This window comes from Hoplias malabaricus, chromosome 6, assembly GCF_029633855.1.
Source record: "Hoplias malabaricus isolate fHopMal1 chromosome 6, fHopMal1.hap1, whole genome shotgun sequence".
In the NCBI taxonomy this organism is placed as follows: Eukaryota; Metazoa; Chordata; class Actinopteri; order Characiformes; family Erythrinidae; genus Hoplias; species Hoplias malabaricus.
In genome coordinates this window covers 45,983,623-46,011,010 of record NC_089805.1, presented here as the reverse complement: position 1 = coordinate 46,011,010, position 27,388 = coordinate 45,983,623, and the positions used below count along the sequence as shown (strand labels likewise).

General features: G+C 45.2%; 1 protein-coding gene across 3 annotated transcripts; it reads left to right on the top strand.

Moving 5' to 3' along the window:
• Nucleotides 1–741: 741 nt before the first annotated feature.
• stard3 (StAR related lipid transfer domain containing 3) lies at nucleotides 742–26,600 on the top strand. 3 transcript variants are annotated; one of them, XM_066674134.1, is made up of 16 exons: nucleotides 742–987; nucleotides 8,413–9,187; nucleotides 9,625–9,885; nucleotides 10,619–10,696; nucleotides 10,967–11,044; nucleotides 11,293–11,346; nucleotides 11,705–11,822; nucleotides 16,389–16,490; nucleotides 17,386–17,441; nucleotides 17,710–17,802; nucleotides 19,134–19,196; nucleotides 19,448–19,543; nucleotides 20,162–20,241; nucleotides 21,304–21,408; nucleotides 21,552–21,645; nucleotides 22,649–26,600. In XM_066674134.1, exons 3-16 carry the CDS (start codon nucleotides 9,664–9,666, stop codon nucleotides 22,754–22,756), a joined length of 1,347 nt encoding a protein of 448 aa, XP_066530231.1. In that variant the 5' UTR covers nucleotides 742–987; nucleotides 8,413–9,187; nucleotides 9,625–9,663; the 3' UTR covers nucleotides 22,757–26,600. The 3 variants fall into 3 exon arrangements, with proteins under 3 accessions (XP_066530231.1, XP_066530229.1, XP_066530230.1); XM_066674132.1 differs by lacking the exon at nucleotides 8,413–9,187; XM_066674133.1 differs by lacking the exons at nucleotides 742–987; nucleotides 8,413–9,187 and adding an exon at nucleotides 6,757–7,084.
• Nucleotides 26,601–27,388: the final 788 nt, after the last annotated feature.

The window sequence follows — 27,388 nt, the reverse complement described above, 5'->3', positions numbered from 1 at the left end:
CCTCCACGCTTCAGACCAGCTGCCCACGCTCCTGCAACCACCAAGTGCCTTGAAGCTGCCTCTACACTGAAGTTCTCACAGACTCCTAACTATCACCAGTAGATTGACCAGAGGAGGATGGGTCACCCCTTGTAAGCCTTGGTTCCTCCCAAGGTTTCTTCCTCAGCTGGGGGAGTTTTTCCTTGCCACTGTCGCCCCTGGCCTCGCTCACTTGAGGGTTTTACATTTGTTTTTACATTTCATGTCAAATCTTGTCTTACTGGAATTCTGTGAAGCTGCTTTGTGACAACATCAGTTGTGAAAAGCGCTATATAAATAAATTTTGATTTGATTTGATTTGATTCATAACGAGAATGAAATCATAAAAGGGATTTAGATTACATAGATCTGGCAATAAAAAATACATGGTCAAAAATTCAAACAGTTAAATTATGAAATAAAAAACGGAAAATAAACTAATTCATTCATTCATTCATTCATTCATTCATTCATTCATTGTCTGTAACTGCTTTTCCAGTTCAGGGTGGACAGCAAATTGCAAATTAAAATATTGAAGCTGAACTAGAAGAAGCTCGTATAAAAGAAAGATTGGGCGAATGAATGAGCGAATATATAATAAATAAATTAATATGTTAATTAATCGATCAATGAACGAACGAACGAATGAATGAATCTCTTATGCTTCAGGGAGGGTTTTTGTCTATTGTTCACAGTGGGTCTGGCAACCCTGCACTTGTTCCGCCCCCAACTCCCGCGAGATTGTGAGTCGGCGGTGACGGAGCTGAGTGAAAGAGTCGGACTGAGTTGTTGTTGTCAGTGAAAGAACAACACACTTCTTTATCTTCTCTGTTCGGGGTTATTATTATTATTTTGTGTTTTATTTTCTGGTTAAACCTCTGCGTGGACTTCCTCTCGGGGACATGGAGCCGCGCGGTGTTTAGAAGCTGAAAGCGGAAGCGGGTCTCACAATGATTTAGCTCAGTTGAGGTGAGTACAAATTAAACGTGTTGTACCTGTTCTAGAGGGAGATTTCGGGCGTTTATGAATGGAGCGGGAACTGCAGATATTGCACATGTGAACACAGCTGGTGCTTCATAAACAGAACGGTGTGCTTCAGCTTGTTTTGGTCGAGCTTTTAACGCAGAAACGCTGCTCTGTAAATCACGGCGTCAGCTGTGGTGACGTACATGAGGCATGAGGATGATTTGTAGATCAGCGAAAATCGAACGACTGCGTTTTCTAGAGCAACCTGTTCGTGTTGTTTTTCTCAGATATTCAGGAGATGATTCACTGGGTTGATGTTATTTTTTTTTATCTTAAATGACACATATAATGTTATAAAAATAAGTTTATTTCCTGTGAGAGGTTCAGTATCTGTTTAGAGGATATTGTGTTTTATTTTATTTTATAAGAGCGCTGTTATAGGTTATTAAAATAATTTATTTTGTATGAAGAACAAATAGTTCTACAATTGCACAAGTAGTCCATCTGTTGCTCTGCATACTTTAACCCCACTTTCCCCCCCGTTCACTGATGCTCAGGACCCCCACAGAGCAGGTGTGACGTGGTGGTGGATCATTCTCAGCGCTGCAGTGACACTGACGTGGTGGTGGTGTGTTAGTGTGTGTTGTGCTGGTACAGAGTGGATCAGACACAGCAGTGCTGCTGGAGTTTTTAAACCCCTCAGTGTCTGGACTGAGAACAGTCCACCGACCAAAAACATCCAGCCGACAGCGTCCTGTGTCACTGATGAAGGACTAGAGGACGAGCGACACACACTGTGCAGCGACAGATGAGCTACTGTCTCTGACCTTACTTCTACATGTCCATGAAAATGTGTGTATGGTGGAGGAGCGAGGAGCAGAAGCTCTGGTTTTTAGCTGTTCTCTTTCTTCTCCGTTCTCAGTGCTCTTATTTCTCTGCACTCGTTGTGTCTGTTTTGCTGCGTTTAACTTCGTCTTTGTGCTCTCACATAAACACTGTCCAGCCCTGTGATTGGACAGACTCAGATGAGAGGGCGGGGCTAAAGTCTCTGCACTTGACGTCAGAACCAGAGCACAATCAGAGCAACTCACTTTACAGATTCGGGCAGATCACAGAAAACAGACTGGGTGGGTCCTGTTTCTGGGTGATACCGCAGGTTTCAGGATTGTTCCTCGAGTTGTTGCTGATTCACTCCTTCTGAGAGAAAGGGAAGTAACACACACTCACAGTTCCACAATCACATGTGTGACCGGCAGTGTCTCCTTGTCCCAGTTCAGCTTAGGGACTGGCCTTTTTCACCCGTTCAGCAGCATGTTGGGTGTTTTTGTTTGTTGGGGATTTCCAGATGTGTTACGAGCAGTCACCAGACAAACAGCAGTGTGTCCAGAGATGACCCAGAATCACTTTTTATGAGGCAGACACACCTGTGGACACAACACCAGCTCGTCACACCACACTCCTCACAGACAGTCACCTGGAGGAAATCCACGCAGACACAGGGAGAACACACCACACTCCTCACAGACAGTCACCTGGAGGAAATCCACGCAGACACAGAGAGAACACACCACACTCCTCACAGACAGTCACCTGGAGGAAATCCACGCAGACACAGGGAGAACACACAACACTCCTCACAGACAGTCACCCGGTGGAAACCCATGCAGACACAGAGAGAACACACCACACTCCTCACAGACAGTCACCTGGAGGAAATCCACGCAGACACAGGGAGAACACACAACACTCCTCACAGACAGTCACCCGGAGGAAACCCACGCAGACACAGAGAGAACACACCACACTCCTCACAGACAGTCACCCGGAGGAAACCCATGCAGACACAGAGAGAACACACCACACTCCTCACAGACAGTCACCCGGAGGAAACCCACGCAGACACAGAGAGAACACACCACACTCCTCACAGACAGTCACCCGGAAGAAACCCACGCAGACACAATGAAACCTGGAGGAAATCCACACAGACACAGAGAGAACACACCACACTCCTCACAGACAGTCACCTGGAGGAAACCCACGCAGACACAGAGAGAACACACCACACTCCTCACAGAAAGTCACCCGGAGGAAACCCACACAGACACAGGGAGAACACACCACACTCCTCACAGACAGTCACCCGGAGGAAACCCACGCAGACACAGGGAGAACACACCACACTCCTCACAGACAGTCACCCGGAGGAAACCCACACAGACACAGGGAGAACACACCACACTCCTCACAGACAGTCACCCGGAGCGGGAATAGAACCCTCAAGATGCTAGGCCTGTCACAGTAGCCATTTTTGTGATCGATGTACTGTGGCAGGAATAATTGTGATAAGTAATATTATTGTCATTTTAAGACCATTTCATGCCACTGATAAAATGATGATATAAGATCACAATAATGTAGTTACACACTTTTTAAAGAAAATGAACTTTTAAGAAAAAAAGTATTTTCTTGTAATATTCAGACATTGGGTTTCTAACAAATCCACATCACGGGTCCAGAACCTGAGAGAGCAGAGAAAACCAGAGAACAGAGCAGAGCGAGCAGATAAAATGCTGGAGGTGTTTATTCTTCTGTAAACACACAGTAAACACAGCAGACAACACTAAGGTAATGTCCATACACTGAAGGGTAAGTCGTTATTGAAATTATTGTGACAGAGCTAATACATGCAGTAAATATTACTGTAAGAAAAAACAATGATGATACTACTACTACTACTAACTAATTTTAACTTTGGGGATTGAACCAAATCAAGTGAACAGACCCAGTATTTCTGGTCAGGATTGTTTAGATTTTTGTTGGAAACTGAGACTGATTTTCTTTATCCGGGTGGATACATCTGAGCTCAGTGTCCCAGGGATTCTCTGACTGAGAGTAACCTGTTTAGAGACAAAATTCTGGACGGTAACTTTTCTGAAACCTGTCAGTTTCTGTCTGCACAAAGTCGTGTTATCAGCTGACCTTCGAGACGGAAGCTGGTGAAACAACACACACACACACACACACACACAGGTCAGTTGTGTATTGACTGGATTGTAAATAAGGTGGAAGTGAATGGGAGGAAAGGCTGGGGTTTCCCTGAATGCTCTGGAACTGTAGAGAGTCACAGGACCTGTAAAGTGTGTTTAGTGTAAACTCGTTGCATAAAGAGTGAACTGCTGCTTATTTGTGGTCCATTTGCCATATTTTATTCTTTAATTTTTTTCTTGTATTCTATATTTAATATCACAGTTTTTCATGTTTTAATATGTGCAAACATTCCAGTATGTATTTTAATTCCAAAATTCAGGAGAATATTTTAAATGTGCGAGAGCCCTGTTCAAGAAGCCCTCAGTGTTTCATTGCTCTCCTGTAACATGAATATGTCCTGCCTCAGTTTAACACTCCTGTGACCGACAGCGAAGTGGTAAATGTGAGCGAGAGTGGCGCTTTAAATGTGAGCGAGAGAAGCAGCGTGGTAAAAGTGAGCGAGAGCGGCGTGGTAAAAGTGAGCGAGAGAGGCATGGTAAAAGTGAGCGAGAGAGGCATGGTAAAAGTGAGCGAGAGAGGCGTGGTAAAAGTGAGCGAGAGAGGCGTGGTAAAAGTGAGCGAGAGAGGCGTGGTAAAAGTGAGCGAGAGAGGCGTGGTAAAAGTGAGCGAGAGAGGCATGGTAAAAGTGAGCGAGAGCAGCGGGGCTGTAAAAGTAAGTGAGAGCGGCGCGGTAAAAGTGAGCGAGAGCGGCGCGGTGAAAGTGAGCGAGAGCGGCGTGGTAAAAGTGAGCGAGAGCGGCGTGGTAAAAGTGAGCGAGAGCGGCGTGGTAAAAGTGAGTGAGAGCGGCGCGGTAAAAGTGAGTGAGAGCGGCGCGGTAAAAGTGAGCGAGAGAGGCATGGTAAAAGTGAGCGAGAGCAGCGGGGCTGTAAAAATGAGTGAGAGCGGCGCGGTAAAAGTGAGCGAGAGAGGCGTGGTAAAAGTGAGTGAGAGCGGCGTGGTAAAAGTGAGTGAGAGCGGCGCGGTAAAAGTGAGCGAGAGAGGCATGGTAAAAGTGAGCGAGAGCAGCGGGGCTGTAAAAATGAGCGAGAGCGGCGTGGTAAAAGTGAGTGAGAGCGGCGTGGTAAAAGTGAGTGAGAGCGGCGCGGTAAAAGTGAGCGAGAGAGGCATGGTAAAAGTGAGCGAGAGCAGCGGGGCTGTAAAAATGAGTGAGAGCGGCGCGGTAAAAGTGAGCGAGAGAGGTGTGGTAAAAGTGAGCGAGAGCAGCGGGGCTGTAAAAGTGAGTGAGAGCGGCGCGGTAAAAGTGAGCGAGAGAGGCGTGGTAAAAGTGAGCGAGAGCAGCAGGGCTGTAAAAGTGAGTGAGAGCGGCGCGGTAAACTTGAGCGAGAGCGGCACTAACTGTGAGCAAGAGCGGCGCGGTAAACTTGAGCGAGAGCGGCACTAACTGTGAGCAAGAGTGGCGCGGTAAAAGTGAGCGAGAGAGGCGTGGTAAAAGTGAGCGAGAGCGGCGTGGTAAAAGTGAGCGAGAGAGGCGTGGTAAAAGTGAGCGAGAGAGGCATGGTAAAAGTGAGTGAGAGCGGCGTGGTAAAAGTGAGCGAGAGAGGCGTGGTAAAAGTGAGTGAGAGCGGCGTGGTAAAAGTGAGTGAGAGCGGCGCGGTAAAAGTGAGCGAGAGAGGCATGGTAAAAGTGAGTGAGAGCGGCGCGGTAAAAGTGAGCAAGAGAGGTGTGGTAAAAGTGAGCGAGAGCAGCGGGGCTGTAAAAGTGAGTGAGAGCGGCGCGGTAAAAGTGAGCGAGAGAGGCGTGGTAATAGTGAGCGAGAGCAGCAGGGCTGTAAAAGTGAGTGAGAGCGGCGCGGTAAACTTGAGCGAGAGCGGCACTAACTGTGAGCAAGAGCGGCGCGGTAAACTTGAGCGAGAGCGGCACTAACTGTGAGCAAGAGCGGCGCGGTAAACTTGAGCGAGAGCGGCACTAACTATGAGCAAGAGCTGCGCGGTAAACTTGAGCGAGAGCGGCACTAACTGTGAGCAAGAGCGGCGCGGTAAACTTGAGCAAGAGCGGCACTAACTGTGAGCAAGAGTGGCGCGGTAAACTTGAGCGAGAGCGGCACTAACTGTGAGCAAGAGCGGCGCGGTAAACTTGAGCGAGAGCGGCACTAACTATGAGCAAGAGCTGCGCGGTAAACTTGAGCAAGAGCGGCACTAACTGTGAGCAAGAGTGGCGCGGTAAACTTGAGCGAGTGCGGCACTAACTGTGAGCAAGAGCGGCGCGGTAAACTTGAGCAAGAGCGGCACTAACTGTGAGCAAGAGTGGCGCGGTAAACTTGAGCGAGAGCGGCACTAACTGTGAGCAAGAGCGGCGCGGTAAACTTGAGCGAGTGCGGCACTGTAACTGTGAGCGAGAGCGGCGCGGTAAAAGTGAGCGAGAGCAGCTAAATCCAGTCTAGAGCGGCTCAAGTCCAAGTGAGAGCAGTTTTCACATATAACTGTTTTAGTGTGTGATTTAATGTCAGTAAAAAGTCTTTGTAAACTATAAAGTTCTGCAGCTCTTTCCCGTCGTGTTTTGGCCAGTCGTCGCGGCCTGGAGTCAGTCCAGAGTCTGGGGCCGGGAGCCTCTGCCTGACGCCGCTCTCCATTTAAGAGCCGTTTAAAGACATTTGGACCTGGAGTGCGTGGGGATCAGCTGATGCTCTGTGAGCGTTTTGATTGGCTGGATCATGACACCTGTTTGGGGAGAGCTGAGTTTCATGCGACTGCAGAAGTGTGAGAGTTTCAGAGTGAACCCAGCTGTGTCTCTGAGCTGTGAAAACTTACTCCACTGAACTGAGTCGGAGAATCTTTATCTGTTTCCCACGCTCTTCCTCTGAGCCGCACTTCAGTCGTTTCACTTCTGCTTCTGAGGGGAGCGAGATTTACACTCCCTCTGTCTCTCTCTCTCTCTCTCTCTCTCTGGGCAGTGCTCTGTTGACTGTGATGCAGAGCTCGTCTCGGACCGTTAACCTGTGTGTTATTCCACTGTTTACTGACGTTATCTGGAGGTTATTTTCTCTGTGAGATGTTTCTGGACGTCAGTGTTGTTCTGTTTGTGTTAGTAACATCGGCCGAAATGACCAGAGGTGGGTGGAAATTATTTACATATTTTTAATTAAATTTTTGTAATATTTTAGTGCATCTACACAAGTGAGTACAGGAGGACTCTCTTTTCCCCTCAGCTCCTTCTCCTCCGTTCTCGTCAGTCTCTGATCCTCTCTCGTGTGTGTGTGTGTGTGTGTTGCTGTGTAATTGGGTCGCACCACGGACTCTGGAGCTTTAGTTTTCTTATTTCAGACCAGAATGATCCAGAAAGGGAAGAACAGAGTGCTCCACTTCATTAAAAGGGAGATATAATGAAGAAATCCCTCGTTTAGTGCATGTACACATAAGTGTGTGAATCTGGAGTCCACCAACCCACACACTGTGAGACAAGACCCACCCCCAGTCATTTTACTGTGTGCTGCCTGTGTGTTACTGTGTGAGTCTGAAAACACCGGATAAAACGAGTCGTTCTGATTCTGCTCCACTTCTGACGTCAAATGCAGAAACTTTATAATGGCCCCGCCTCCTCGATGGAATCTGTCCAATCACAGCGCTGGACCCGTGTTTATGTGAGAGCTCAAAGACGAGGTTAAACTCAGCAAAACAGACACAACGAGCGCGGAGAAATAAGTAAAAATGGAGAAGAAAGAGAACAGAGTGAAAACGGCTAAAAACCAGAGCTTCTGCTCCTCGCTCCTCACTGCTGTGCGCTCGGGGTCGGGGTGAACAGAGAGCGGCTCATTATCATTTAAAGGAACAGGTGCTGAAAGCGGGCGTTCTGAACAGGGCTGTTTACACAGGGGGAGAACCCTGCTGTGGGGTTTGGACCAAAGCAGGTCACAGACGATGCCAGGCTGACATTGTAAATAAGAAGTTGTTCTTAATGACTGCCTGGTGAAATAAAGGTTAAATAAAAATGATTCATTCAGAAACAGAACTGTGTTTCACTGTGGGGAAGAGGGGGAATTAAGTTCCTTTAAAATATGTAACTGCCAGAATTGAGCAATTACTCTGTGTTTCAAACTTTTACTGGAGTATGGGGTTCTGTATGTGACGTGCAGTTCTGTGGGGCTCCTTTGGGGGTCCTAACCATTAAAGAACAGGGTGAAAGGAGGCTAACAAAGTATGCAGAGCAACCGGCAGACTATGGTCTGTAACCGTAGAAAAACAAAGTGCTCCGGTGTGGTCAGTGGAGCTGACAGAGTGGACAGTGGGTGGAGGGTTTCCGCTCTTTCAGATGTTAATAAAGAACCCACCCCGTGTTTCTTTGTGCTCAGACAATGTCAGATTCGTGAGATTGTAGAAGTGTGTGGTGAATGTGTGATATTTTTAGAGATGTAGACGTTGCTCTGTTTCTCCTTTTCCACAGGTGGGGAACAGACACACATTTATTGCCGTTTCAGATGCAGTTAAGGTGGAACTGACTCAGAATTCAGGAGACTGTAGCTAATTCTGCATGAACATTTGTGCAACAAACATTTCGAATCTGACACCTGCCACACTCCCTGAAAGCTCCTGGAGCTGATTTGTGGAGTGGCTCACCCCTCTGTCCGTGTTATAAACTTATAGATGACACTAGTGCTGGCACACGCTGCTTGGTTTTATGATGTTAATGGGTTTGTTCTTTTGTTGAGTTGCGTCAGACTTCATTGCTGCTGGGAACAAAGATCATGCTTCATCTGAGAGGGAACAGAACAGAGAAGTGGACATGTGATCTCAGACTGGCCTCGACTCAGAGAGGCTTTTACAAACACAGTCACATCCAGAGACGTGGGAGTGGACGAGCCAGCGGTTTAACAAGGTCCCAAGGGCTCGGGATGGAAGTGAAAACAGAAAAAGTGACTTGTAAAAATAATTAATTCACCTTTTTTATAAACAAGATTAATACAAAATGATGTTCCTGTGTAGTGCAGGGGGTCTTCGGTTAGAGTTCACTGAGGCCCAGCGGCTGAATCCCCAGGGTCTGTGCTGTGTCTCGTAGCGGAGCTTCACGTTGCTGTTCTTGATAAACACCCAGCTTTAGGACCCTGTAAGACCCTCGGGCGACAGGAGGAATGACCACAGCCAGACCACGCCGTCCCTCTCGCTCTCTCTAGTGAACTGGTCTCACAGAGTCAACTCTGATTTGTCAAAGGGTCGAAGAGGTATTACCGTATTTACTGGATTAGTCTGTCGTCTGTCACTGCAACTGTCTAAATGAGTAAATGATGCTTTATTACTGTTGTTATGTATTTCTATTAGTTTATTACAAACTGGCCACAAATCAGGACAGAACCATCACTCTGTCCAGGTCCGGACAGAGGTCCCTCGTGTGCCGTACAGATACAGGACATGACATCAAGGTTTAGACACTCTGGACAAAGCTGTGTGTAAAGATCCAAGAGCAAAATACAAAATTGATTTGTTTGTTTGTGTCCTCAGCTCCTCTGACTGTTGTTTATTTGTTTGTTTGTGGGTCCTCGACCCCTCCCTCTGTTGTTTATTTATTTGTTTGTGTGTCCTCAGAGCCTCCCTCTGACTGTTGTTTGTTTGTGTGTCCTCAGCTCCTCCCTCTGACTGTTGTTTGTTTGTGTGTCCTCAGCGCCTTCCTCTGGTTGTGTGAGAGCTGCCCGGCCGAGCGATGCCCAGCGGAGTTGAGTACGGCGAGCTGGGGGAGAGTCTTCCTGCCATTTCCTCCTTAAACGCCTCGTATTCGCAGACGTCCATGTCCTCCTCCCGTCCTCAGTACGTGCCTCTGCCTCGCTCTGAGCGCAGGACCATCTCAGACGTGCGCCGGACCTTCTGCCTCTTCGTCACCTTTGACCTCCTCTTCATCTCACTGCTCTGGATCATCGAGCTCAACGTGAGTCTTACGATCACTCTGATTTACACAGGACTCAGCTGGGAGTCTTCAGGGTTTTAAAGGAGCAGTCTGTCATAATTCTCTCTCTCTGACGTCTCTGAGGTGGAGCTTAAAGGATCAGTAATCCCATGTACCCCCTAAAGTGCTGTAATTATGAACGTGATTAGTGTTTTTACAAAGTTACACACACATACAACTGCTTTGTAGCCCCACTTTCCACTGATTTTCCACTGTATGGTCCCTACCCTACTCGACTCCACTCTTTTTTTTTTCCTGATTCTGGAAGTGGGTTCTTGTTTAGTGTCTGTTCTCTCGTGGTTCAGAGCGAGTCGAGTAGGGACTAAATCGTGGCGTGTGAACCTTGCAGAGCGCTGATTGTCCAGAGAGAGTCGTCAGAATAGAATCTCTCAGACCTCCAGGCCACTAGGTGTCAGTAAAAGCACAGTAAAATCATCACTGGAGGAAATAAATGTGGTGCATCAGTCACTCCTCTTGTGTCATCCACTTTACTCCGCCCCTTCTCCCTCTAGCCACACCCCCTTCTCACGTTCCAACACCAGCGGTGTGTACTGAAAGATGGACTCTGAGCACAGCCTCTCTCTCTGTAGGGAGCGCTTCCCCTCCCTCTCCTCTCATCACAATCACAGTGTGGGCATCTGTTACACAGCGTACCTGATGTGGACAAGCAGTGTTCTCCTCCAAGCGTGTTGAGCTGTGTGTGTGTTTCTCACAGATAAACAAGAGCATATGGCTGAACCTGGAGAAGGAGGTGGTCCGGTATGATTTCAGGTCGTCGTTCTTCGACATCTTTGTGAGTGAATCAGACCCTGAGCTCTGCACTGTTCTTGAAGTCTGTTTGGTTTTTATTTAGTTTTGTTTTGATTGATTATGTACAATAGAAGTTTCATTTAGACATGAGGAAATAACCATTACAATTTCTCTATCTTTATGCTTCTCTTTCCTTGTTTATCTGTCTCTCTCTCTCTCTGTGTCTCTCTGTCTCTCTCTCTCCCCTGTCTCTCTGTCTGTCTCTCTGTGTCTCTCTCTCTTTCTCTCTCATCTCTCTGTGCTCCCCTCACAGCTGTTAGCTCTCTTTAGGTTCCTGTGTTTGCAGATTTCTTACGCTGCTTTCAAACTGAGGCACTGGTGGGTTATTGCGGTAAGACACACACACCCACACTCTCATATCACACACACACACACTCTCACATATCACACACAGCTCACAAACAGATCACACATCCAAACATGCCCCACATATTTGCTTTTATATCTAGTAGATTGTTGTTGTGTTTAATTGTGAAATCCCCTTCCTCTACCTTCTCTCTCTCTCTCTCTCTCTCTCTCTCTCTCTCTCTCTCTCTCTCTCTCTCTCCCTCTACCCCCCCCCCCCTTTCTCCTGTGTAGATTACTACCCTGGTGACCAGTGCCTTCCTTATTGCCAAAGTCATCATTTCTGATGTGAGTGTTACTGAAGTCTTTGAGATAAAGCTGTCTCTCCACAGTGGGGTGCTGCTGGATTTCTCTGTCACAGAAATGAATGGTGTTCATGAGGATCTCTGCTGTCGTGTTCTGGGCCGTAGCAGATCAGTTTACCACTGTTTGCTGTTTTAGAAAATCCAGGTCTGTCACAGAGGAATCCAGCGTAGAAGCCGAGCTCCTCGTGTCCTCGGTGGTGAACACTTCTGTGGACACTTGGCCAGACTCATGAAGTCTGCTGTAGCCTGGGCTTAACCCGAACCCGGGGCTGTTGGATTTATTTGTGGATGTTATTTGGTCGAATCCTGGCAGTGATGGAGTGTCTCTTGATTTTCTGCAGTTATTCACTGAGAATGCCTTCGGTTACGTGCTTCCCATCACCTCCTTCGTTGTGGCGTGGCTGGAGACGTGGTTCCTCGACTTTAAAGTCCTCACTCAGGAGGCCCAGGACGAACGAGGTGAGAGAGTGTGTGTGAGAGAGAGAGGGACGAGTGTGTTTTCCTCCTGTGTTTCAGTGCTGTTGTTAACATGCCCTCTGCCTGTGGGTGTGTGTTCAGTTTAAACCCCCCTTGCCCTCGGCTGGGATTTTAACATGTTTTCTTTGCCTTCTGTCTTTAAACTCTGATTTAAACCTGAGATGTGATGCATTGTTGTAGCCTTTAGCTTGCTAACAGGACAGCTAATGGAGCACAGAAACAAAGGAGACATCAATAGGCGAAAGGAAATGGCGTCTTAAATTTATATAGAAGTTGATCCGATCCCTCGCTCCTCCCTCAAACAAAACATGAGCACACACCTGCTGCAGTCTGGAATTCTCTGAGATGAAAGATTGTCTGCTTTCCTTCACCACAGAGGGTTAACTGGTAAACACAGTGGTTTTAAAATACACTTTAGGGTTTAACACACAGTAGGATTTCTCAGTTAGCCAGCTATATTAAGCCCAGGGTTGAGGGCTGTCCAGTAGGAGTCTGGGCTTTGTGGAATATACCCCTCTGGTTTGGGAATGTGTTGTTTACCACAGTCCTAGAGAATTCCAGATTAGACCCAGAGCTCCTTCCATGGGCTTGACAACTGTTGCCTAGCGGTGTGTGCACTAATGGATAGCAGTTTGGCGAGGGCATTTAATGCCAGTATTGAAACAGAGGCTCCGTCTAAACTCATTTTTGTCTAAACTATTTAAGCCATAAACTCCTCCCCGTCCCGTTCCTGCTTCCACGCGACTAAATCCCGGACTAACCCCTGTGTGCCGTGGCGCTTCTGAAGGTGTAATGGTGCAGTAATCCCACCGTGTGTTGGTTTTGTAAGGGATAGAGACGATATCTCAGGGAAGCTCGCGCTCCGGCAGAGACCAGAAGACCCCGAAGATGGACGGCCAGCTCAAGAGCTTTAATCCCAGGTCCGGCAGAAGCACTCGGACGACGGACGACGTCCTGGTCTGATCTAACCGTAACCAAGGCTTAAAGGCCTGCTGTAACGGTGGGCTCCACTAACATTGATGGACTGCACTCAGACTAACAGCACCTTGTCCCTGACCCCAGAGAAGACCCTCTCTGTGTAACACACCTCCTCCAGCCACGCTCACCACAGGAGATCAAACTCTGACCTGCGACAGAGCTGCAGTGACCCTCTGGATCTGCCGAGAGAGGAACCGAAGCTCCGGAGAGACCACAGGGATGCCACAGAAGAACCACGTTCCCCTTTCAGAGTGGAACCCACTTCCTCCCATGCACATTTTTCCCATGACATTGTCGGGACCCAGCATCGTACCAGGAGGCCAGGCGCTGAAAGATGACTTGTGTTTATATCTAAATGGCAGTTTTTAAACCTGTCTCAGGTGCGTCCAGACCTGTCACAGCTGGATAAATTAACACAAACCCTGGTGCGACTGCTCTGTTAGTGTGTTTTCACACCCAGGACCGATTCTGGACTCGGTCCGAACCGTGGATCGATCGCACAGTTCCATACGTCAGTGTGTAGTTTCTGTTTGCAGTTTCCCAGAACTGTGGGAAGCTTCTTTCCTTTGCTGCTGTTCATTATTTTCGTAGATACAAGCTCTCAGGCGGCGAGGTTGACGCAGGAGCCCCCTGCAAACACAGGGTCACAGAGGCCAGCGGGAGACGTGCTCTCAGTCCACGCTCCCACTCCTTAGAGCCGAGCTTATTACAGTCTCAGAGGAGATTGACAAACCCAAGCTATGAATGAATAAATAAATAAATGAACGGAGGAGAGGAGGAGGGAAACTTGTCCTGACAGTGAGGTTATTTATTACGGGTGAACAGCCCCTGAAATTAATTTATTAATTAAGGCTCTGGTTAAATAATGGACTTAAATAATAATAAATTTTTAATCAGCAATAAATACACTTTTATTTCTGTGTCTTACAGCCACACGTTTATTTGTGAAGTGTCACTTTAACTGAGTTTATAACTAAATAACAAACAGGGTCTGTGTTAAAGCTACGGTCGTTTACACACAGCCTCCTCTTTTGTATTATATTATAAATGTATAAAGTCTGTGAAATAAAGTCGTGTATTTGTTTTTGCAGTGAGTCTCTCTCTGGTTTTTTTTTTCTGGAACGTTGTAAACCACAAAGTCACCAGGAGCTCAGATGACACCAATGCTGTGGGAGTGTGTTTTCTGAGTAACTCTGTGGATATAGAAAGTGTTAAACATCTGGCAGATTACAGGGAACTAGTACATCAGATCAGTCAGACTTACACTGATCAGCCACATGATTAAAACCACCGCCCCCTGAGAGGAGTAAAGATCATGACCAGGTCGCAGCGCCCCCTGGCGAGGGTTGGGGGTGTATCAGGCAGTGAGTGAAGGGTCAGTTCTTGAAGTTGATGCGTGAAGCTGGAGACAAGGTCAGCTGTGATTGTAATGTTTTAAGCTCCGTGTCTCTGGTCACCTATCTTCTTTTAGTGACATTTATGATACTGACTACTGCACACCGGGAACTCCCCCGCAATTGATTGGCCACGGTGCTCAGAGGAATTAGTTCACATTGTGAGCACAGTTCCCTCACCACCAGACCACGGCTGCCCCCAAGACACTCCCCAAGAGTTTTAGAGACACTCCAAACGAAACATTATAACCATCACCAATGTGGCCTTCAGATCCTTACACTGACCATTTCCCCTGCCTCAGCATCATCTTCAAGAGCTTCCTGTCTGATCCAAACCCCTGCTTCCATTCCTAATTGGTGTGAAATGCCTGATTTAAAGCTCGGTTTGTTCTGGGTTAGTGTCACCACAGGAGGATTGTGTAACTGCCTCAGATTTAGCTCAGAGAGCCCAGAGCTCAGTGTTCAGGTTGTAAATAAACGACTCTAAACAAAGAACAAGCCTCCAGCTTAAAACACACTGATCATCAGGACATAAATCTCCCCGCCGGGGGCTGACCCTGAGGAGAAGTGGAACTTTGACAATCTCCGTGTCATCATTTAGCTCTGGGTTTGTGCGGATTAGACCCTAACGAAACACAAAGAACACATTTCCAACGTTGTCTGTGAACAGTTATCTCAAATCATCCCATTAGTCCGGGACTTTTATTGTGTAGTATTCACTGGCTGCAAAATAAACTGAAATAAACAGCAGCATGTGACGATAAGAGCTTCTCCTGTTTTCTGCTCATTCAAACAGAACACAGACCCCTGCCCCGGGGCTCTCTCTTCATCCAGGGGTCCATCAGCACTAGACATTAATGTTGACTTTTATTGTGAAAATAATTAAACAAGAATTTAAGAATTAGTGAAAGGTAATGAAAAGTCAGTGAGAAAATAGAAGCTGTTTTATTAGAGAGTGATTTTAATAAATTTGCCTAGCGCCGCCTTGCAGAGCCCCTTCTGTCCAGTTGGGGCCAAATACACACACACACACACACACACGAGAGTAGAAAACTCTATCTGTGTCAGTAGAACTGATGAGACTGGATCTGTGTTCGCTGATCGCTCAATAACATGAGCTCGAACTCAAGGCTGTGGCTCTGGAGGAGAGTCGGGGGCTCTTCTGTCTTAGGGAGTGTTGTGTGAATGATCCCCCTGAAGGAACGCTGTTTACAGCTCAGCTCCGGAGACGAGGAGTGATACTGCAGTCAGTGATGTAAGGTTTTAATGTGGGCTCGAGTCGAGAGGCTGGAGTCAAGACTCTGAGACAGAGGCAGCATTGAGGGTCTCTCCGGCAGCTGGACGCATATTTAAACAGAGGCAGGGCCCTGTGGGTGGCTCATGACCTTTGTGCTATTGTCTGAAACTGGAGCCCGTATTGAACGCACAGGTCTGTGAAGAGCTGAGACGAGAACACATAAAGGTAGGGGTCCCTCTGAGGGTTATTGTGTGTTACCTCCACTTTAATTAAGCAGAGAGCACGAACCGAGGCCTCCTACTCATCTCTTCTTCACCATTGTAGTCTTCACCATGGCTTTACCACCTCTGTGTTCTCTTTTACGAACTGCAGACTTCACCACACCTTTAAATCTGGGCTTAACAAGAATGTGGAGGAGTGTAATACAACTTTACAGAGATCCTTGTGGACTTCCATGGAGTTAGCCCACTTTAATAAAACCTTCCCCACACCGGAACACCGTTCTGTGACCTGCTTTGGTCCAAACCCCACAGCAGTGTTCTCCCCCTGTGTAAACAGCCCCTGTTCAGAACGCCCGCTTTCAGCACCTGTTCCTTTAAATGATAATGAGCCGCTCTCTGTTCACCCCGACCCCGAGCGCACAGCAGTGAGGAGCAAGGAGCAGAAGCTCTGGTTTTTAGCTGTTTTCACTCTGTTCTCTTTCTTCTCAGTTCTTGTTTTCTCAGTTTTTACTCTGTTCTCTTTTGTGTCTGTTTTGCTGAATTTAACATAAACACGGGGCCAGCGCTGTGATTGGACAGGCTCAGACGAGGTGGAGGAGCAGTGGAGCTCTGTTCTCTGGAGTGATGGAGCTCCAGTCAGGACTTTAGGGATGAGCTGAAGTGGGTGTTGTGATCCAGATCCTCCCTAGGTTCTGATGTGCCTGTGGTTTTGTTTCAGAATACTTGGCCGCTGTGAACGCAACGTGGGAAAGCGCTCAGGTCAATTACCCCAGAGCTGTATCAGACGGTCAGTTCTACTCTCCCCCAGAGTCCCTCGCAGGTAACACACACACACACACACACACACACTCAGACCTGTAAACCTTAACTTGTGCAGAGTTGTATGTTTGATGTTAAAGTGCGGTGGTTAAAGGCAGGTTAGTGATGAAACAAGAATAGCGCCAATCTGAGCTGTAAATTAAAGATGTAAATAAATATATTTATGGTGAAGACGTGTTTTGGGGGTGTTTGGAGGTAGCTATTGTTAGGGTATTGTTACACTTCTATATGTTTAATCAGGAGTTGTTGATGTTGCCCAGGGCTCCGCTGAAACAAAAAGGGGTTGTGCATTTGCAGTCTATGCTCCAAAGTCATGGAGCAGCCTGCCATCCTTTAAAACAAGTCTTAAACCATATCTCTGTGATTTTGCTTTCGATTGGTGAGCAGCTGTAGTATTAACAAATACGTCTGTCTTTTTTATTTTAATATCTTTTCTTGCAAATTTGAGATGTGTGAGGTTTAATGTACAGCACTTTGGTCAGTGTGAGTTACTTATTCACGTCACTAATTACTTACTGGAGTTAGTGTTTGGAAAAGTGTTAGGTTTATAGCAGCACTCTGTAAGATTTTGTGTTTTTGCTCCTGGGCTCCCCCTACGGTCTCAGCGTGTAATTGACTTTTAAAGTACGGTCATGAAATCAAGAGTGGGGTCTACTATCCATAGTTACATAGTGCAATTTCTGCAGTGCTGAGCTGTTCTCTCTCTCTCTGTTCTCTCTATTAAAGCTCAGTGGAGCATCACAGTAATTCTAAGGTCACAACATTTCCTAGTGTGACTTTAGGGGTTAGGGCAGGGATTAGTGTCAGTGTTAGGTTTAGGGAAGGTCTCTGCTAAATGAATGTCAAGGAATTGTTTATACTATTTATGGAAGAGGTGTGTGTGTGTGTGTTTTCAGGTTCAGAAGAAGACCTTGATGAAGAAGGTCTCGGGAGGAGAGCAGTAACGGCACAGGTGCTGATTTTCAGATTTATCTCCGTTACATTTCATTATTATCCAGTTCATAGCACGGATGTAGCTACCCCATGAGCGGTCTGTGGAGGATATCAGCCAATCAGAAATGATCAAACAGCCATAGGCTGTGACATCACAACCACTGCCCAAAATATGCAGGGTTTTATCCTGAGATCGTCCGGCCCCCGGTGTAACCCAGGAGAATGGAGCAGCTCTGTGTTGTCTGAATAACACTGAACAGTGTGTGTGTGTGTGTGTGTGTGTGTAGGAGAAGGAGTTTGTGCGGCAGGGCCGGGAGGCGATGGCTGTGGTGGAACAGATTCTCTCTCAGGAGGAAAACTGGAAGTTCGAGAAGAATAATGTAAGTTGTGTGTGTGTGAGAGAGTGAGAAAGAGGTGGAGGTTTCTATTAGAATTCCTCCTCACAGGGGTGGACAGACCATAATAGTGTCCATAACAGCACAAAAACAAAACGGCAAAACAAAAGTCCTCATTCAGAGCAGTGTTAAAGTGAGTCAGGGCCGTCTGAGTTAAAGCCCTGCTGAGAGCGGACGCGTGTCTCAGGGGGACGGTCAGTGATGACACTTTGTCCCTCTTGTATTTGGACGCCATTAAAATCACTGCAGGACGAGCCAGTCTCCAGTGGTTTGTCGTTAATTTACCAAACTGTATAATATCACACGGTCATGTGCTAATACTTGGTGCATGTTTTTGTGGTGCGATTTCTGTGGGACCTTTGTGCTGGGAGACTGCAAACGGCTAGTAGGAGTGGTCAGTGAGAGGTGCTGTGATCATTTTATCACCTCATGCTGACCACTCCTACAAGCCGTATGCAGTTCTCTAGCACAAAGCTCCCCCAGAGGCCCCTGTGTTCAGCCTGTTTTTCTCAGAGGAGGAGGGAGAGAAACACTGATACTACGGATCCAGACAGAATCCCTTCTCTTGTTTCGAGTATCCTGTCACTCCTTGGAGCTGAGATACAGGGTGCAGTGGCACTCTGCTCTCAGTCTGCAGTGATATCAGAGCTTCTGGACTATTAACAGTTAAATTTAGAGCGTCTTTCGCCTTCAAAAGCATTCCACAGGCTGAAGTCAGCAGCTTATTCTGTGGGTTTTTTTTCCCCAAATCATCCAGTTCCACCTTAAATACTGCAGTAGCCACAGGTGCTAGAATGTAAACATAGATTTCAGTGGATGAAACACTGATATCTGTGGCTTTCTTTGGTCACATGTGCCGCCATATTCCCTGTGATTCACAAAATATTCACAGCCCTTCATTTGAAGTGTGCTTTCCACAGCCCAGTTCTTGGGTCTTTTTACCCTTCCAGTAGACTGTTGGCATTGAGCGTGGTGAATGAGTGAATGTTCATGTTCAGCTGCTCCAGAGCAGTACATTTACATGCTCAGTGCTTTTCTGATTATACAGAGGGAGCCCATTAAAGGAGCTGAACTCGGTCATTAGGAGAGATGTCTGGATACGTTTGGACATAGGATGTGTGTGTGTGTGTGTTTGTGAGTGTGTGTTTAGCTGCAGGAGACGCTCTGTTGAACAGGTGCTGTGCAGTGATGGAGCTGAGGACTTTTATTATACGTTAAATATTGATGTATTTCAGTGTTATAAATATTTATCTCTATGTTACTAAAGGTGGTGTGTGTGTGTGTGTGTGTGTGTGTGTGTGTGTGTGTGTGTGTAGGAAATAGGAGACTTTGTGTACACCCTGGAGATTCCTTTTCATGGAAAAACATTCATCCTAAAGGTATGCACCTTTATTTTTTGTATCTGAGAATTTCAGCTTGATACCATCGTGTCATATCACTGTGTAAAAGATGCAGGATGATTTCCTCATTGTTGGGATGAATGGTATTATTGTTTGAAGCTGTTTTTCTTGTTTGTTTGCTGTCTTTGTGACTCTGTGCACTCATTAATGGTGCAGTTCAGATCAGAAATTAGTACTAATAATGAATTACTTCAATGTGTGTGCATGTGTGTGTGTGTGTGTGTGTGTAGGCTTTACTGCAGTGTGCGGCTGAGCTGGTGTATCAGGAGGTGATTCTACAGCCAGAGAAAATGGTGCAGTGGAACAGAACAGTGTCAGTATGTCAGGTACAAACACACACACACACACACACACACACACACGTTGGAACTGATTTGGATCATGATTTCACAGTGTTTTTCACAGTAAATAAGATTTTGTATTTATAAAAATGTTTAATGGAGGTCACAGGAAACATCCTCACAGTACAACAACGTTTGAGATATTCCTCGCCTTGTGAGGGTTATCAGATCCTCACAAATATATAAAAACATGCTCTCTCTCACACACACGTCATCTGTATTAATTCTGTATTCATTAATGTTTCAGAAGCGAAATTAAAGCTAGGGTTAATGAATATCAGGGAACTGATAGAGAGAGCTGTGTTGATCTCAGTAGTTCAGGGTTATAACAGAGAGAGTGTCTACCCTTACTCTGGTTTTTGTCACATGATGTGTTTTGGAGAGATTATTGGTGAGTTTGTTGCTAAGCGATGGAGCAGGTCCTGTGTTTATAAAGAAATAAGATACTGTGTGACTCATGTAGACTCTGGCTTTCCCATTATCACATTAATATGGTGCCGTAAAGATGTGGAATGTTGACAAAATCAGATAATCTCTCTCTCTCTCTCTCTCTCTCTCTCTCTCTCTCTCTCTCTATCTATCTATCTATCTTTCTATCTCTAGATTTTACAGAGAGTGGATGATAACACACTGGTGTCATATGATGTCTCTGCTGGAGCAGCAGGGGGAGTCGTTTCTCCCAGGTATACACAGACTACACACACGCATTATTACGACATTATTAAAGAGTTGATACTGATTCATCAGTACTGGTGAATTCAGGTGATATTTCTAGTCCTTCCTCAGTGTGAGTCGTTTACACTGGATAGAATGTTGTTCTCACTCTTCTCTCCCGTATAGGACTGGGTGAGGGTGGGAGTGACTGGGTGAGGGTGTATGTGACTGGGTGAGGGTGTGAGGGCGTATAGGACTGAGTGTGAGTGACTGGGTGAGGGTGTGAGTGACTGGGTGAGTGTGTGAAAATTATAAGTTTCATAAATATGTCATTTTTAAAAAGAGAAAATATTACTAAACACGTTAGATCATTCTCTTGGTGGGTTGTAATATTTGGGGGGTGAAGGATTTGGGATTTGCTCCAACATTTGATTAGTTTCTAAAGTAATTTGCATCAACAAAATGCACTGGAAGCAAAGGTTGTATTTTGTTTAGTCAGAGAGTTAGTTGCACAAGCAGGAATAAATATGCAGGAAGTGCAGCCCTCAAAACAGTGAAGGAAAAAATTAGCATGATATTAAACTCACAAGGCTGGTAAAACCTCTTCATGAACAAAAATGGCGACAGAATAATTGAGGGACATCTGTGTCTGTAGCAGAAGAGAGGGGTGTGTACGGTGTGTGGAATATGGATTTTGCAGCATTAGATTCAGACTTGTTTTTGTTTTGCGAGGGGAGGCTGTGACCCCAGCTGCCAGGGAGTGAATTCATTTAAACCTGATGAAGCAGTTTCTCTTGTGGCCAGTAGGGGGTGCAGTTAAAGACAAGTCATATGAGGTTTTAAAACAGAAAAATTGCAGAAAACAACCTTACACTCAACAGAGAGATGGACATGAATTATAGCAACAGCAGAGGAGAAGTAATCTGCCCCTGAGATCATCACCAACCCCAGGGGGCGATGGGCAGCTATTTATAGAAAATAAACAAGATGCAAACCTTCATCTGCTGGTTTTATGAGGAAAACAAGATGTTCTCAAATGGATCTCCCTCTCTCTCTCTCTCTCTCTCTCTCTCTCTCTCTCTCTCTCTCAGGGACTTTGTGAATGTTCGTCGAGTGGAGAGAAAAAGAGATCGGTATATTTCTGCAGGAATGTCGACCAATCACAGCTCAAAGCCTGCGCACGCTCGCTACGTCCGGTACGTCCCTCAATGTGTCCGCACCGTATTAAAATCACTCTGGAATTATTACTGATGATCCATATGGACTCATTGTTCCGTGATTATATAACAGACTGGTGCATCATTTCTAATCGGTTATAATTCCTTTGTGTGTCCTGCAGTGGTGAGAATGGTCCTGGTGGGTTTGTGGTCATTAAATCCAGCAGTAACCCTTCAGTCTGCACCTTCATCTGGATCCTCAACACTGACCTCAAGGTAAAACCTCTTATCTCCCACCTATCAGCCTTTATTTATTTATTTATACTTTACAATGTTTTATTGATGTCCTGAAAACATTCAGCAAACTGTACCCTCTAAGAGTCTGTCTGTAGATGCTGCAGTCACCCACACACACACACACACACACACACACACACACACACACACAAACTACATCACAATGCATTAGTTTACCAGTACATACTGAATAATGCACTGTAGATACTGAGTAATGTCTGAATAATTTATAGTACATACTGGATAATTAATAGTAGGTACTGGATACTTCATAGAACATACTGGATAATTCGTAGTACGTACTGGATAATTCATAGTACGTACTTGATAATTCATAGTACGTACTGGATAATTTATAGTAGGTACTGGGTACTTCATAGTATGTACTGGATACTTCGTAGTAGATACTGGATAATTTATAGTACGTACTGGATACTTCATAGTAGATACTGGATAATTTATAGTAGGTACTGGATTCTTCATAGTACGTACTGGATAATTCATAGTACGTACTGGATACTTCATAGTAGATACTGGATAATTTATAGTAGGTACTGGATAATTCATAGTACGTACTGGATACTTCATAGTAGATACTGGATAATTTATAGTAGGTACTGGATAATTCATAGTAGGTACTGGATAATTCATAGTACGTACTGGATACTTCAAAGTAGATACTGGATAATTTATAGTAGGTACTGGATAATTCATAGTACGTACTGGATACTTCATAGTAGATACTGGATAATTTATAGTAGGTACTGGATAATTTATAGTAGGTACTGGGTACTTCATAGTACGTACTGGATACTTCATAGTACGTACTGGATACGTCATAGTAGATACTGGATAATTTATAGTAGATACTGGATACTTCATAGTACATACTGGATAATTAAGTACGTACTACGTAAGTTATAGATACTCAACTGATAGTAGGTACTGAGTGATTGTGTGTCTCTCTCTCTCTCTCTCTCAGGGTCGTCTTCCTCGTTATTTGATCCATCAGTCTTTAGCAGCGACTATGTTTGAGTTCATGGCGCACCTCCGTCATCGTATCTTGGAGGTTAGAGCATCGCTACGGTAACAGAGGTGGTCCATGTGTCGCTGCGGTAACCTAGGAACATCTACACGTTGCGACAGTAATCAAGGTGGTCCACATGTCTCTCCTGTAACTGGAAAAGTCCCCAGGTCGCTATGGTAACAGACGAGCTCCACAGGTCACTATGGTAATGGAAGAGATCTGCACGTTGCTATAGTAACCCGGAAGATCTGTGCATCGCGTCACATATGTTTACTCTTAACACAGGGTCGTAGTTAAGCCACAGGTTACTGTGTTTTGATCTTTTAATTCTTTTTAAATAGCAGTATTTTTAATAGTTGCCAGGTGGAGATTCACTGCCCCCTCTGGTCTGAAGGGGGAACTGCACTGACATTTTAAAAAACGGCTGAAACTCATCTGAGCTGGACTTCTGAAGGAATTACTGATAAAACCCTGTGAATGCTGCTGATGGTGGACATTAGATCTCAACAGTTTTCTTCTTTCTTTTTATTTTATTAATGTATCCTCATTGTTCCTAATCTTTATTATAGAGCTCATTTCCATAGTTTAAAACTGAGACATGAAATGATTGTTTGCTTGATGTATAACTGAGGTTATAAATCTCTCTTTCTTATGGACTGGGGGTTCCTGGGGCTTTATTTCCTGGTCCTGGGTTAGGGCTATTTTGTTGTGAGCAGATGTATGGGACAAATGAATTTCCACATGTTATTTGGCACTACCTCTCCCATGTTGCACAGATCACGGGTGGTAGGGATCATTGGTGTCTGTCATTGCCTTTTCTACACTATGCCCATCATTTTGTAGGCGGCTCTTGTAATTAGTGAAGTTTGTTACTTGCTTGACATCCATCACTGGGCTGTGGGGCAGTGGAACTGTGTTCTCTGGAGCGATGGAACTCCATCTCAAGTCTCTGGGATGATTCGGTTGCGTTTGTGATTCACAGCTTGTCCTCCAACATCCGACATCAGGTCTTCAGAACTGTGTTAATAACAGGTGTAAAGTCTTCACAGACGAGGAGAGGCTGTTCCTGCAGCGAAGAGGGAAACACTCCTCATTAATGCCCTTCAGTTCAGAAGAAATGTGGGATGAGTAGGTGTCCCCAGACTTCTGACCAGTCCGTGTATAGTGACACTGTCCCCTTCTGATGTCATGTCTTATGGTGGGGAGTAAGGGTGGGCAACAAGGGTGACATTGTTATTGTTACGAATCAAGCCACAGGCGGTGCATCATCAGAAGGGGTTTCCCTCCTCCTCCGAGTGCCCCCTTTACACCTCAGCTCTGTACCCAAAGGGCAAGTTCATCTTTTTTCACATTTAAGTCTTTCTACACCCGTATAGGGCAGGGTGAGGGCGTGAAATCAGTTTCATAAACGCATCATTTTTCAAAAATTTCATTTTGTTTGTTTAGAGACTTGTTCGCAAAGAGAGGAATACATCTGCAGAAAGCGCTGATGCAAAAATGAGTTTTAGCTTTAGCCTCCGCAAATGCCTCTTCATGAACAGTAATGGCTGCAAAGTAATGACGAGGAGCATGTGTCTGCAGCAGCTGAGAGGGGCGTGTCCTGTACAGTGTGTGGAGTATGGATTTTGCAGCAGAATTGGGGGGTTGTGTTAGTTTTTTTTTTTTTCAAAAATGTAAACAATTTATATAAAAACGGTGAGGTGGCTATAAATCATCTTTTACAGGTGTAGAAAGACTCCTGTGAAAAAGGTGAATAGTGAATCGCACTCATTCTGATTCTCTGTGGAAGACTCAGTCACTTCGCCCCAAGCTCTGAATGTTGTGGTTTACACAGTTTCAGGGTTGTTTTTGTTTCTGCTTCAGATTCTGTATTTATTCCTTTTTTTCCTCTTTAGATCAAACTCATCTTTTTTCCTGATCAGATTTGGAGTTGTTTTTACTTTCTTTCTCTGTGAAGAACAGTTTTGTGGAGTCAGTTCTAATTATAACGATGTTCCTCCCAGTGATTCTGTAGCGTATGATGTTTATTTGCCCAAACTCTTACCCTCACAGAAAAGAGTGCTATTATTATAATACAACAGGAAGTGAATATATCACCTTTGTGGCCTAATGGAGTGAGTGAGAGGCTGATGGTTGGTGATGGACTGAGTGTGATTATGAGAACGAGGGATATATTGTAGTGAGAACGGGACCGGGGCCGGGATCTTAACTCACTCACGCACTCGCTCATGTTTCACAATGTCCTCCAATAGGGGGCTGTCATTCAGAGCTTTAAACATTAAACATCAGAACATTAAAATGTGATGGTATTTCATGTAAAGTCTGGAGAGTGAGATCCTCGCTGTCTGATTAAACCTCACACCTCTACAGTGGGAGAAGGCAGGACGTACTGATTGTAAAGTAACTGTGGATCATTTCCATCGGTCCATTCACATGACACGAAAAAATATTAGATACAGAGTTTAGTCCCAACAGCAGCGGTGTATTTGTTTTGAACAGTGAAGGCCCCTTTTCTCTGTCAGGGAGATGAAGATGAGCTGATCTCAACATGCACAGGAGTGTTCAGCCCTGTGCTCCCACCTCTGTGTCTTATCTGACCCGTGTAACCTCTGGAAAAGAGGCTGAGTCCTTGTTTTTAACGTGAAGATGTGTAGTGTGTGTGTGTGTGTAGGAGGAGTGTGTGAGGGACTGTTAGCAGCAGCTGATTCAGAGTAAAACAAAGAGTCTTTATATAAATCTGGACACAGTGAGCACATGACGCGGTCCAGGGCCTCGCTCGTTCTGAGACACTCACAGAAACTTCATAAACACGATCATCATAAAGCCATAAACCAGCATTAATCATAATAAAATTAAAGGTGCGGTCAGTGGAAACACAGACTGATTTGTGGAAGTGAACGGACCTTATGTGGGGAAAATTAAAAATAAACATCATGTTATTTTGAGAAGTTAAGTCATATTTATGTCCTGTTTTTCTTACAAGCCGTCTAGTCAGGACTTGTGTGATATAAACATCTGATGGTAACAATCATCTTTTAGGACTCCCAGTGCTCAACAACAGTCCCCTTGTGATGCTGCAGCCACAACAACACTGGGAGTCCAAGGCAGAACAACTGTCCTCACACTCTGGGTGGGTAAAAAGGCCCTGCCTCTCCCACTCCTCTGTGGATGTGACAGATCTGGGCAGTTTACATTCCCCTCTGAAGTTGTTCGTAGGCTGTTTGAAAAGAAGCAGGAGGTCTGCCTCACGTGTCGCAGCAGGTGCTTGTGCTCCTGAGGTTGGGGTCAATGTCAGAGATATGGGGAGACTCACTGATGTAACTATATAATAATTACGAGAAAGCATCTAGTTATTACGGGAAATGATGTCATAAAAATGAGATTTGTTCTATTTGTTTCATAATAATGAGAGAGAGAGTGTTTTTGACGGGTATTTTCTCAGAACTGAGACCTGTTCCTGTGTCTCTTAGTTATTTAAAAAAAATCCCTGACACTAAAATACAACAAAGCGTTAAATATATGTTTTTATCACATTCACAGGACCTGGACTTCGCACAAAGCTCATATCTCCCACAGAGCCCTCTGTGCTCTTTTTCCTGATGATATTTTTGTTGTTGTTCACTGTGTGCCTTCAGCACTGAGATTAGCGGCTTCAGAAACGCAGACCTAGTTTGGTTTGTTTGTTGTTTTCTTTTGTAGTTTTTTACTGTTGTAGTCCTCCAGCCTTCTGACTGTTTTTAAGTGTATTTTATTGATAACTGTGACCCGTTTGATGATGTTTGAGCTGTGGGTGAACAGAGCTGATGCTGACAGAAGTGTAGTGTTGAAGACAGTCTGATTATTTTGTATTTTAACAGACAAAGGTCCTACTGCATCATATCAACAATAAAGTTGAAACTAATACAGAACCAGACTGACGCTCCGGCTCCAGTTCTCCTCATTTTCTCTTTCTTTAGTCTCACACTTTTACGTGAGAACGTTTAATAACTGGATAAATGCTGTAAATAGGAGGAAAATTACTCAGTGGCTCTAAAACAAATGCTATAAACAAAAATAAAGGCAATAAATTAAAGTAACAACTAACAGATTATTGAAATGCTCCTAAAATGAGCAGCAAATAAAGAAATCACAGTAAAGTTAATGTGGTAGTTACTAAAGTCTGATGAAAATCACTGTAATAAAGTAACACTCAGTGGATTACAGAGCTGTGGTTTGGAGGCCTTCTGCAGCTGAAACAATGTGGTGTGTAAATGTCGAATGTTTTTTCATGGTTTTATTTCTCTGGTGTAAAAAATATCTGCTCATTTTTATAGTCACTGCTCAACTCCAGCTCCTCCTCGACACTCATGAACCTTTCTTTGCTCACGCTCAAATTTTCAGTCACTCACACACTCACCCAGTCACTCACACACTCACACCTGTGGACAGTGTTACACACTCACCCAGTCACTCACACACTCACACCTGTGGACAGTTTCACACACTCACCCAGTCACTCACACACACACACTTGTGGACAATGTCACACACTCACCCAGTCACTCACACACACTTGTGGACAGTTTCACACACTCACCCAGTCACACACACTCACACCTGTGGACAGTTTCACACACTCACCCAGTCACTCACACACACCTGTGGACAGTGTCACACACTCACACCTGTGGACAGTTTCACACACTCACCCAGTCA